The following is a 12,184-nucleotide window of genomic DNA, read 5'->3' on the forward strand; positions in this document are numbered from 1 at the left end:
TATATTTACATCACCTTGTACACTTTCCACTGCACAGAATATGTGTCGCTTCAGAGTGACTTACAAAGTGCGGCAGAGGAATTAGAAATATCTAAACTGGCAAACAAACTGACAGACAGAAGGGTCAAAAGGCTATTTGCAGTCAGTTTGCTCTTTATTTATAGGAAATTGACAGGAGAGATGTCACTGGAACGACAGTTGCTGCAAGCTCAAGGATGAGATTTGCCAGTGCATTATAAAAATCTACACTTAACCGTGACATTGAAAGGGGAAAGATGCTCATTTTCAGGTTTATATTTGTATTTTGGGTTTTCTACTAGAACATGTTTACATGCTTTAATGTTCAAAAAGCACATTGCGGCTTTTTGAAATAGAACTGGTGTATCTTTGATGCTGCAACTCGGTATCCTTGTGATGCTGCTGGTCTTGATGTTGCTGATCATCACAAAATCAAACACACCCGATATATTTTGTCTCAATGACTGCACTTTAGTTTGAAATACTGTTGATAAATGCAATTTATTTTGATGTAATGCACAAGGCACCTTTCTTGCCCAATTTACATTAGACAAGATTAAAAAAAATGGTTGTGTAGCATTTAGGCGAGAACATGCTTCTCCGGCCTGCATGTGCACGCTCAGTGATGCTTTAGTGGCTGTGTGTCTTTTATTCTTCTCCCAACAGAAAGCTGGATTGCGCTGGAATTACATTTATGAATTTGGCAGATGCTTTTGTCCAAAGCGAAGTTCAAATATGCTACAAAGAGAAACCTTTAACATAAGTGCTGCAGCAGTCAGTTCCACATTCCACCTGACAACAAGTGCCACAAGTGCGGAGCCAATTAAACTATTGTTTCTTTAGAGCGAGAAAGAGAAAAAGAAGGATTGAAAGATGGAGATAAGGTGGGTGCTGTTGGCAGCAGCAGTGTTCAGCGAGTATGGAGTTGAGTACTCACTTTTTCCTTTTGTCGACACAAGAGATGCACTGATCGAATCCGACGGTTTTCAACTGATCGGCCTTGACCGGTGACCAGACGGTCGGGTCTCATATTTTTGCTCGTCACATTCGCACGTGTGCTACCGCTGCAAGCTAGCGTTACGTCGGTACACAGACGGTCACACACATGTCCTTGCTGTGAGTGAAGAAGTCATAAAGTTGTCACAACTGCAAGTCCAAACAAAGCTGTGGAGGAACAACCTTAAAAACATTTGGAACTTAATCAGACAATTGTTGTATTGTAATTCATCCCCAGGGGGGCTGCACAGAGTAATCGCAGTGACTGGCTCTTCTGCTGCCAGCACGTGGTCTCTCCCTACAACAGTCCGGCTTATGACGGAGATGTTACATTGACTTGCATTATGGTGCGTTCAAGCTCTACTCAGTAAAAAGGCGAGGGCAAGAGGTAAATGATAACGCTATCATGATATCTTGAATGAATACAGTTAAACATGTTTCCACAGCATTATAAAACAGATATTAGAGAGAAACTAAAACTACTAATGCCAAGCATTTCTTTTTATCACAGCAAATATTTGAAGACAATCATTTATTTCTATATCATTAAATTCCTAATGTGTGTTTTTTTGCAAATAACTGCTATAGCTGACAATAACTAAGTAAAAAAGTATAACATTTACAATTGTTGATGGTTTGCACTGACTTGGGGACGGTGTTTAAAAAAAAGTCTGGATCCGATTATAGTTCTTAGAAAGAAAATCGTAATCGTCAAATATCGAAATCGGCCGGTCAGACAAAATTGGGTGTGGCCAAGCAAATTGCAATGGATGCATTTCTAGTGGACACCTGTGAAGCTGATGATCAGCTGATTTCATGTTCCTTCATGAACCTATACTACACCTATGAGTTCCACTTAGTCTTACCAGGCGTCAAGTCTACTGTCTCCGGGCAGTTTGCTGTCGTATTAAAGCACAGAGTGTGTGTATGCATGCAGAAATTGGCCCTGGGCTGAGGCTGGTGCTGGGTACTGACTGGACTTGCTGGAAATGTCAGCTTCTTAAAGTGTTAAAACACGCAGAGGGACCAGTGTAGCCCAGCGTGGAACAGAATGACATGCTTTATATATCACAGAACAGCTTGAGGAATATGCTGTCGACCATTCTTGAACAGGAAATGGCTTGTCCCACTTCTTCTGCCAGATTTTCCATCTAATCGCTGTCGGTCATAAAGGTGTCTTTTTAAATATGTGATGATGTTAAAAGTCTGTCAAGGTTTGTTGCCACTGTATCCATCTCTATAGCGGTACGAGGCATCGAGATGTAGCTCTATTTGTGTCAAAATATAAAATCATGATTTGCAGTTTGCGGGTTTAGTTTTACAGAGTATGAGTGTTTGGTCACACGGTCTCGTTACTGAGCCCAGTGGCTGGTTTGAAACACTTGTGAGCGCCGCTTAGCTATTACGGCGTTGTTAATTAGGAAGCTGTGGAAATGGCGTATTTGGTATCTCAATGAAACAAAGTGGAACATTGTAGAACAGCGTGAAGGGATAATGAAAGTAGAACATTAACACGTGGAATGTAAAAAGGAAATAGGGTGAAACAAACTGGAATATCATAAAAAAAACGTGCAGCATGGTGTGCTCAACTGGTAAATTGTTTGGCTGAGAAGAGAGGCAGGACTGTTTTGACTCCTAAAAATAGTCTTTAAGTGTCTTGTAATGTGCCGGTGCTGTGCGAGAAACAAACTTTCAGCACAATTTAAGTACAGAATAGCACAGGGACGAGTGATGACACCCCACCAAAGAGAGAATGAACCCTGAGTGGCATAATTCAACCTTGTCTGACTGTCACACAGTACTCTGCACTGTCGGTGTCGGCATCCTCTTCAGTACTGCAATAATGACCATCTAGTGGGTCGGGGGGAAGCTGGAAGCAATTTCTTTGTTTTCTTATTTTTTTGCACACCGCTTTACTTGATTTCTAATGTAAGTTCCTGTTTTGTTGCTTATCTTCTTCACTCATTATTTCGTGCACGTAGGAAATAAAGGTTTTCCTTTAGTCTGATGCCTTTTATGTCAGAATTCCTGTTAATACAAGAGCTCAGCTTTACCGACTAGAAACCTGCATTGTGTCCCTCTGAGCGATTGCAGACATTGACCCTCTGCGTGGGCTGCCTTGCATGGCCTTCACTGATATGGCACATTCCTGCTCACTGTGTTCATGAGTGGGCTGGATCATGTTAGAGAGAAAGAAATGGAGAATAGAAAGCCTCATCGTTGTCTTTATAGAAATTATGGGATTGGAAATGTTTTCTGTCCACTCGACCTCCCGGAAATGTCAAACCTGCTTTCACTCTCGTGTGAAAGGTGATCATTGTATCACCATTAGTTAATTTCTTTGTTTTCTTCTTTGAATAGAAGCAAAAAACATGGCCAACATATTGAATAAAAGCACAGAGTTTGGGCAACATTAACTGACAATACAGAACAGCCACATCCTCCCAAATACTAATCATTTCTTGAAAGATTGGGTTCCCTTTCATCGTCCTTTTGTTCACATTCAGGCTCGTTTATAAACCCGATTTATTTGCTTTGAACCGGCTCTTGAAAATGCAATCAGGGCGCCAGATGCGATAAATTTTGTGTTTGATGGGTAAATTATGGAGCCCACCCACCACTCTGGCCGGTAGAAGAAAAATTAAATTTCCGTCCGTCTGTGGCCCTCTGTGTGCCTGTCGTTCAGGGTATGTATGAGAGCGTGCTGGGCTCACTGGCCAATCGCAACCAAGTTAGTTAAACTTGTGCATACGTCATACGCTCCGCCGTAGCCGACTACCTCGCTACTGTAAAATGGTGGATGAGTAGTTTTTGAGCTTCACAAGCCCGGCGAAATGACTGGATTCACTATCCGAAGACCGGACTTCATTGTGAGAGACGAGAAGGAAAAAAACGTGTCAAACTGTCTGAAGAAGACCGAACATGCTACTAATTTATTAGTTACTTATTTTTTAGTTGTTATTGTTAATTCCTTGATACTTGTTTTATTTTCAGACTCCTTAAAAGATTATCCTTCTTGCACATTAAGGCAAATAGTGAAAACATTTCCCCTCGCGGGGTTAATAAAGTAACTATCCATCTAAACACCACTGAATCTATCGTTTCAAATGTGTTACACTTTAGTGTTGAAATAGTTGAATGAATACAGTTATTGATAGTATTATTACTGCACATAACTATAATATTGATCAAGAATTGCATGTGGTACCAAGATGGTAGTAATAGTAACAATTGCAAAAAGTAAATTATTCTTTTTTTGGATGATAAAAAACTGTTGAAATTTCATCTACCGTACGTTAAGCCAAAAAGTTAATTTGGGTTCCAGCAAGCAATTCACATTTAATTGCTGTATTTGAATAGTTTTGATAGAATTGGATGGTAACATAATAAGATAAAGAAGTGGAAAGGAAAAAAACAAGGAGTGTGAGAATGTGTCCACGTCATACTGACATGATCATGATGAACTCAGTGTCTGCACTGCTGGATAAGGCCGTTCTGAAAGTCCTCCCTCATGTGCATCATACTGCTGTAGACTGGCTATTACACCCTGTCTCTGGTGGCACTTAACAATAATTGCTTTATGCTGAAGTGGCCTTTTCAGTGCCACTGAGTTTAGACCGTGGCCTGCAGGTTGTTTTAGCGCAGTGGTTGTTGATCTTATTTATCTTTTGTTTTGTTTTGTTGCTCACCGCTCAGTCCTTACGCCTACACTGTGCTCCTGTTTGATCTAGAACTGTTGGACCGGTTTTCACTGCGACTGGTTACGCATATCGCAGGAGCATATCTAAAATATAACCCTTGCTGCCAAGCTCCGACCAGCTTGTGCTGTCAGTTACTTGTGTGCAGGCGAGACTCTGTGTGACAGTGAAACCCCATCAGGAAGGAACCAAGGCTAGCAGAGTTAGCAGTGGAGTCACTCAGACCAGATGTGAGGATCTCTTGGACTACACTTTAATTTGAAAGATAAATTCTAAATGTATTACTTTGATACGCAGCTGTGTGCGTGTCCCTCGCGTGGATTGAAGTGCAGTATGCAGGCTGCTGTGATTATGAGCCTGACAGGAGACAGAAAGCTTTTCATCTTATTGAAAAAAACAAAAAACATAATTACCCGTGAGGGACAAATTACAGCAATTGGAGAAGTCTCTGATCACAGAGTTTACCGTGAAGGAAAATAATCTTCTCAAGTGTAGAAAAATCAGGATGTGTCGCTGTGATGAGCAAAAGTCAATTTTCATAAGATTTACCTAAACTCAAATTGTCATTGTGAATATTTGAATATTCCTATAATCATTGAAAGCTTGGCGATTTCTCGGCTCAAGTCCCGTGCTTCTCTCTTTATGTCTCTTTACAGGAAGTCCATGAGATTCTGAAGGAATATGAACTGAAATACTGCTTTATGGACCGCAACAAAGGCACAGGTAAAACTCACACCGTACCAGACACACACACACACACACACACACACTTGTACCCCTATATGTGTGAGGACCCTCATCGACACAATGCATTTACTAACCATAACCATCAAAACTAAGTAATTAAACATGAACCTAACCTAATTCTAACCCTAAACCAGGTCTTAAACTGCCATTTGAAGAATAGAAAAGGTTCAATCCAAAATGGCGTCGGGCTTAAAATCCGACTGGTCCTCACAAAGATAGGCATAAAAGAGCCCATACACACAGATATTCAGCTCAAACGATACTGTAAACCAAACCCTCAGCATACAGCTATGTCATATCAGTCATCACAAAATTGTATTTATAGTTGCATGGAAAGTAGTGTGGTAGTGATGGCATGACTGAAACACTTGTTTTACATACTGTAGAGATAGTGGAGGGGTCACACTGAAGCCTGTGACGCCGGTGATCAAGATCTGTTTCATTACTCGTTCAGTACAGTTCTTTTTTTGATTTTCTGCTAATTATATATTTGAAATACTGCAGTCACTGTTTTTAGCACAGCGATGGTGATTATTTGATGTATACCACTAATTTGTCTGTAAAATGACTCAAATAAATGAAATCCAACCTTAATTTGAATGCTAAAATCTTAAGAGTGTGTATAAAATACACTCCATTGCCAGTTTAATACATACTGATGCAGTCTGATACAATTGTCCTGCTATGAATGCTTGATTCAATTCTAGTATAATTTTGAAAGAAGTTTGTCACTAATTCACCTAAAAAAAAACGTCTATAAAGCTGTAAAACAGTTCCGACAAAAACTGAACATTATTACTTTCATGATGTGAGGATTTCTTGCTCGAGCTGTTGTATTAGACTGTCTTAGTTTTAGCTAGGTGTACCTAATAAACTGGTAACTGAGTGTATAATATTGACACAAAAAAGCAGGATACGGTGTTGCAGTTTAGACAATTTCTTTAGTTTTATATTTCTCCTGTTGAAGGGATTTTGGGGGCGGGGGGGAGTCTCTACTTCGCATGGAGAGTCTAAGGATAGAGGCTGTTGTAAGCCGTATAGATTGTACAGTTAAGGCACATTTGTGAGTTGAAGTTTAGAGGATGAGTCTCTTCCTCAGGCTGGATGGGTTATGCAGTGATGCATACTTAAAAACAGGCTGGCTGGTTCGTAGAAGCAATTGCAAAATTGACGGGTGATTTGAGCGTTAGCGGAGCAGCGTGATGAGTCAGACATGGTTTCGGTTTAATTGTTTGTGAAATAAAGCACTCATGTTTTTGAAAGCATTTGATTGGCAGCTTGCCAAATTCAAAAAAGTTATGTTTTTACAGGCTTTGTACAAATGACGGGTGCATAGCTTCGTAATATCTAATGTAACACAAGTACGTTTTTGCACAGACTCGCACATCCTACTCACATTCTGAGTACATTCGGTTCTCATAAGCTCGTAAACACAAGAAGTCAGACATCTACACACACACACACAGCAGACCCCCTGCCCCGAGAGTGTGTCCCTTTCCAGGGAAATCTCTTACATAGTGCCTATATTTAGTCCATGCAGTCAGCCGAGCACCTGAAACATAACGCTGTTAGAAAGCAGAGGGAGCTGTAAACAGCTGAGATATCAAAGCACCAGCATGTCCAAAAGGTTAATGGGGTTTAGGAACAAATGAGTGCGTGATGAAACACGGGCCCTCATCGGACCACGGTAGCCACGGTGCTCTACTAATTAGCCGGCTGTGTTGGCGTTGTGTGCTGGGCTCTGATGTGCTGAGGTGGGTGGAGGAGGGTGGGAATCCAGCGTCAAGATCATCAGAAGTTGTTGAAGGAAATGCACAATTTTTCCTGACAAATCTATTATGTTGGCACCACATTCCTTTCCCCTTGTTCCTCTCTCATTTAATGCTCTTTGTCTCTCTCTGAGGGGGAGAGGGGCAACAGGGAGAGACTGAAAGACACAGAGAAACACAGAATTGTGTTTTCAGATCATATTCCATAAGCTTGCGGTTCAAGCTAAAGCACCAGAACAATCTGAATCCAGTAAAATCTTATCCTCCTCCACTTTCAAATGTGTGCATTACCTTCATCCTCTGGTAAGGAGAGGGGTTGAGTTAATAAGTGTTTTGACAGATATGAACACTTGGTCTTAGCAGGTTATACCTCCAGGGAAACAGCTTTTTAGACATTTGAAATAAGAAGTATGACGGTCAACCTTCTCAGACTTGTTTCGGTACTAATGTGTAGCAGTAATGTCTGTCTGTATTGCATCAGCCCTATTGCTAAATGAGTGACACAGAAAGTTTGGGGTCGTTAAACCTTTTGGAAAACAAGCGTATTCGCTTTCTTGCCGAGAGTTGGGTGAGAAGAAAGACATTACGTTACATTATGTAGCTGGAGCCATTAGCCGGTTATCATAGCTTATTGTAATGACCAGAAACAGGAAACCAGCTAGTTTAACTCTGTCTAAAGGTAACCTGTCGGTTGGAATGAAATCCTGCATGATAGTAAGTCTCCATGACACGTTCTTGGCCACCTGGCTGCACTCATTTTTTAAAGTATGTTCTCCTACTGTACAACCCAACGCCACGTTTATCAAATGTCTCCACTTTTCAGTAGAACCTATTTTGAATGTAGCCCTTACTTGCACTTACTTTTTTTAAACTTTTCAATCAGCTGGAGCTGTTGGCCGTGTCTTAATGTTTTCTGTTTAGTCGATGTAGACAGATAACAGTTAAACTTAGTGACACTGCTCATTAACACTTTCACCCTAATGAAATGGGTACAAATGAGATTGTTTGAGGTGGCGTGCTTTCTTCAGCTGGCAGGGTGCACACTGTTCCCTGAGCGGGCGCGTGTGTGCGTGTGTGTGTGTGTGTGTGTGTGTGTGTGTGTGTGTGTGTGTGTGTGTGTGTGTGTGTGTTTGGAGATTCCCGACTGCTTCAGTTAGAGGTGTGGAGGATTGATATCAAGCCTCTGTAGCTTTTCACTATGTGCGTGTCTGTGTGTGTGCGCTGAAGGACTGAATATTTTCTTGATCCGGTAACCCCGTGGCTTGTTTGGATATGCCTGTATGTGTGTGTTTAATGTGTGTCATGATAAATGTAAAGCTTTGTATCTGTGTGTGGGAAGTGTTGATTGTGTGTGTGTGAGTGACACAGCGGTCAGATTGAACTTGCTTGCCATTGGATCAGTTTTCATGGCAGCTGGATAACATCACGCCAACCAAGTGTTTATAGTCTGACTCACTCCTCTCCTTCCTCTCTCCCTTCGTCTCTTTTCTCTCTCTCACCCTTCCTGCCTGTCGAAGTCTCGCAGCTTTAGAAAATAAAAAAGATCTTTTCTGTCTGTGCCACCATGCAACAGTTGAAAGATTTGAAGTGAAGCCCGTGAATGAGCTGAAATGTGCTGACAAAATCAGAATTGGAAGCTCTTGAAGCCCAGACCTTCAGCACCGCTCAGCACACAGTTGTCTTTATTATATAAGATACTTTAGAAAATGTTCTTTGATGTTTTCTGTTGTTTTCTGAAAGTGTTAATAAGAGGGCGTTCCTTTTCTTCATTGTTCTTGTTGCTTTCATGTCTCAGAGGCTTCTTCTTTTTAGCTCTCCCGTTCTGCTTCTCACCACTGAGGTATTTCTGAGTGGCACTTAACATCATTTTCATAATTCTTGAGTTTCGGTGGTGCTCCTTGTTTGACTGCTACGGGATGGCTGTTGAATGTTCCTGCGTCTATGAAGCAGAAAATGCCTCCTGGGAAGCACGACTTGACACGACAGAAATCAGGATATAGACTGAATTGCTTGTTTGTAGAGTCAAATGTTGATGAAGATTAAACAACACTTGAAATGTTATTTATTGCTTCTTTCGCTCTCACACACAGAAACACTCTTCTCTCTTGCATAGAAAGACCACTGAGCTATTATTGGAGTTAAATAAACAATCTACTACTTGATAGCTCACAACAGAAACAGGGATGAAATAATTCTTCTGTTAGTATTTAACAATAACATATCCCATGAGTCACACTTGTTGAATGCTAACTAATTATTAATTGTTTAATTTATTTTCTTTCTTCTTTGTTGTAGTATAATCTTTTTGTAACGGCGACATTACTTTGTAGCATCTTTCTTATCTTGACACAAATTGTGCTCATTGATTTTTTTTTTTTTTTTTTTTGTTGGTGCAAAAACAAGGCACTCATATTTTACTGACCAGCTTAGAATATGGACAGAAAATGTTAAGCATCATGTTTCATAAAAGAAGGAAATGGGAATTACATGAACTAGGAACATCTAATACAATATCCTTGATATAAGAAGGTGGTGAGAGAGAGGTTATGAGTACTTCGGCTTTGGGCAAGTCACAATTGTTTAGGCCCAGTACGACTCGTATGAAGAACAGAAGCTAACCTATAAATGCGGCGGTTCTTTGGCTCACTGCATGAGCAAGAGATGAGATTCAGAGACGAGGACGAACAGAGGGAACATAATCAAGCTCAGCTCGTATTCTGCAGAGTTTGCCAGGAATTAGCTTTAGCCCGTCTGCGTGATCTGTTCATCTGTTTTACAGGACGTAACTGGCTCTCATGTCATTTGTTCATTTTAAACAATTGAAGGGCATCAACACGAGTTCAGTCACATTTCCCTGCAAGGTTGAATTATAAAAATGTTAAATATTTTATGAGGGTGGAATTATTCTCCTCATACTGCATGGTTGATCATTTTTCATCAAACTCAAACTGGGTACTCTTGAAGATTTAAAAGTAAATTTGTTCAGCAGATTCTTCAGTTAGTAGAGAAATGTTGAACTTCGTTGCACATTTCGCATCACAGTACTCAAAAGAAGCCGTGTTTTGTCATCGTGAGGCAGAACTGCAGCAGAACACAGTTTTTATTGGTCAAATTGGCTTAAATTATGAAATTGGTTTTATATTTGGTTTTAAAATCCTTCTGCTGTTGTTATCAGCCCTTGGGTTCTGTAATAAATGCACAATAAACAAAATAATCATATGAAAGAAGTGAAAGTTCCCCCTGAGAGCTTTGTTTCTCACGCAAAGGTTTTAGTGTCATCAGATAAATTATTATGTTGTAATGTCTCAAATGTTTTACTAGACATGTGGCCCAACATGGAAGTATTGTTTCTATTATTTTGTTAATTTATAGATAGTCACAATCATCGTGTCAATATGTTATTCAACAACATAAGCTCATTTGTTCCCTAACACGTGTGCAAAAAACGATGAACTAAAAATGAGCTAGTATAATGGAGCTGGTTTTTAAAAAGCCCACAAGGGTCGGGCTCTCCTGTCGAGTAGCTGTGGATCAGAAATGGCATAACTCCCCTGAGAACAGAAATTGGTTTTATTGTGTGCAGAGAGGTTTTTATAATGGGTGTGAAATGCACACATGTTCCCTTAGCTGAGTGTCTCACTTATGCAGACACAAAAACACAGTCAAGCATGCACAAGACTCATTAATATTCTGAATGCTAAGCTCACCACTTGGGAATGTGATTGTCTATGTGTCTTTTTTTTGAAAGGTAAAGTTTGTGTGTACTTGGGGGATTCCTTTTAGCGACAAGTCTGTAATAAGACGGAGAAGATCTGATGGCTGTTTTTACACCTGTTTCAATTTCACTTTAGTGTTTGTGGTTATAAGACCTATAAGATACAGGAATTACTTTACATCGACACACCTGTAACAGACACTAGTTAATGGAAAGTAGTGTTATTCTTTTTAGCTTTTGTTTTTTTATTCCTATCGGTACAGTTTACTTGGATATAATGTATCATATCCTGGCTGGATTTTCATCTATTCTTCTCTCCATATTAAATGATTTTACCTTTTTCTTTCTCTGACCAATACTGGATTTAAAAGCCAATGACTTAATACCTAATCTGTATATTTAAGAGTTTAAAAAATAAACTGACCAATATTATTTTTGAAAATTCTAAAGTCATTCAAGTCATGATATGTCATAGCTCTTAGCATTTCAAGATGTCAACCCTTATAATTTCTTCTTCTTTTTTTCACATAAACGCATGACAAAAAACATTCGACCCACCAACCAATTCTGTGTCCGGTTCCAAGTTTCAATATCTGGACACTTGGGTGGGTGAGATTGCAATTTAGTGCAGGTAAACAGCATGACTTCATTGGACTCTGTTAAGACACATGACCGTCATCCTAATGAGACTCACCACACAGATCCGTGTTTGTATGATTCCGTTTTGGAGCCCTTTTCCTTGAGGTGTATGTGATTGGCTTCTCCTGGGATAAAGGTGTTAATTACACCAAAGATGAGTCTTTCTGGGGACACATTAGTAATTGACCCCGTGGTAATTAATTCATAGTATACATTTTTTTATGTGCTTTTCCTCTAATTGGATTTTCCGGGTGTAACAAAAAAGATTGCCATGAGAAACTGTCATGCTCGTTCTGTCTTATAGCACGCAGGTGTTTTCTCACTGTTGGTGTTGGTTAGTTGGTGTAACCCCTCCTGGCTCGTCTCCGACCTCTGCTCTAATTGAAAAGTACTGCTCAGAAAAGCTTTGGCATGCATCTGCACCTCATGACTACATCAGCTCACTGAGCTGGCCTCCACCGTTGGACTTATTAGGCCATACTGATGGGACTGTTTATGTGTCTGTGTCTGTCGGTGTGTTTAAGCGCGTCCCGCTGTGTGTGTGTGTGTGTGTGTGTGTGTGTGTGTGTGTGTGTGTGTGTGTGTGTGTGTGTGTGTGTGTG

The 12,184-nt window shown here is 40.2% G+C and overlaps 1 protein-coding gene across 2 annotated transcripts in view; it reads left to right on the forward strand.

Annotated features, from left to right (window-relative positions):
- Positions 1-12,184, forward strand: part of raver2 (ribonucleoprotein, PTB-binding 2) — a 64,271-nt gene that overhangs the window by 9,433 nt on the left and 42,654 nt on the right. For both annotated transcript variants that reach the window (XM_031859584.1, XM_031859585.1), the window contains exon 2: positions 5,369-5,435. In XM_031859584.1, coding sequence (XP_031715444.1) covers positions 5,369-5,435 — 67 coding nt within the window. The remainder of the gene's footprint in view (positions 1-5,368; positions 5,436-12,184) is intronic.

Source organism: Anarrhichthys ocellatus, unplaced genomic scaffold (genome assembly GCF_004355925.1).
Source record: "Anarrhichthys ocellatus isolate YVR2014 unplaced genomic scaffold, GSC_Weel_1.0 scaffold22, whole genome shotgun sequence".
NCBI classification, from domain to species: domain Eukaryota; kingdom Metazoa; phylum Chordata; class Actinopteri; order Perciformes; family Anarhichadidae; genus Anarrhichthys; species Anarrhichthys ocellatus.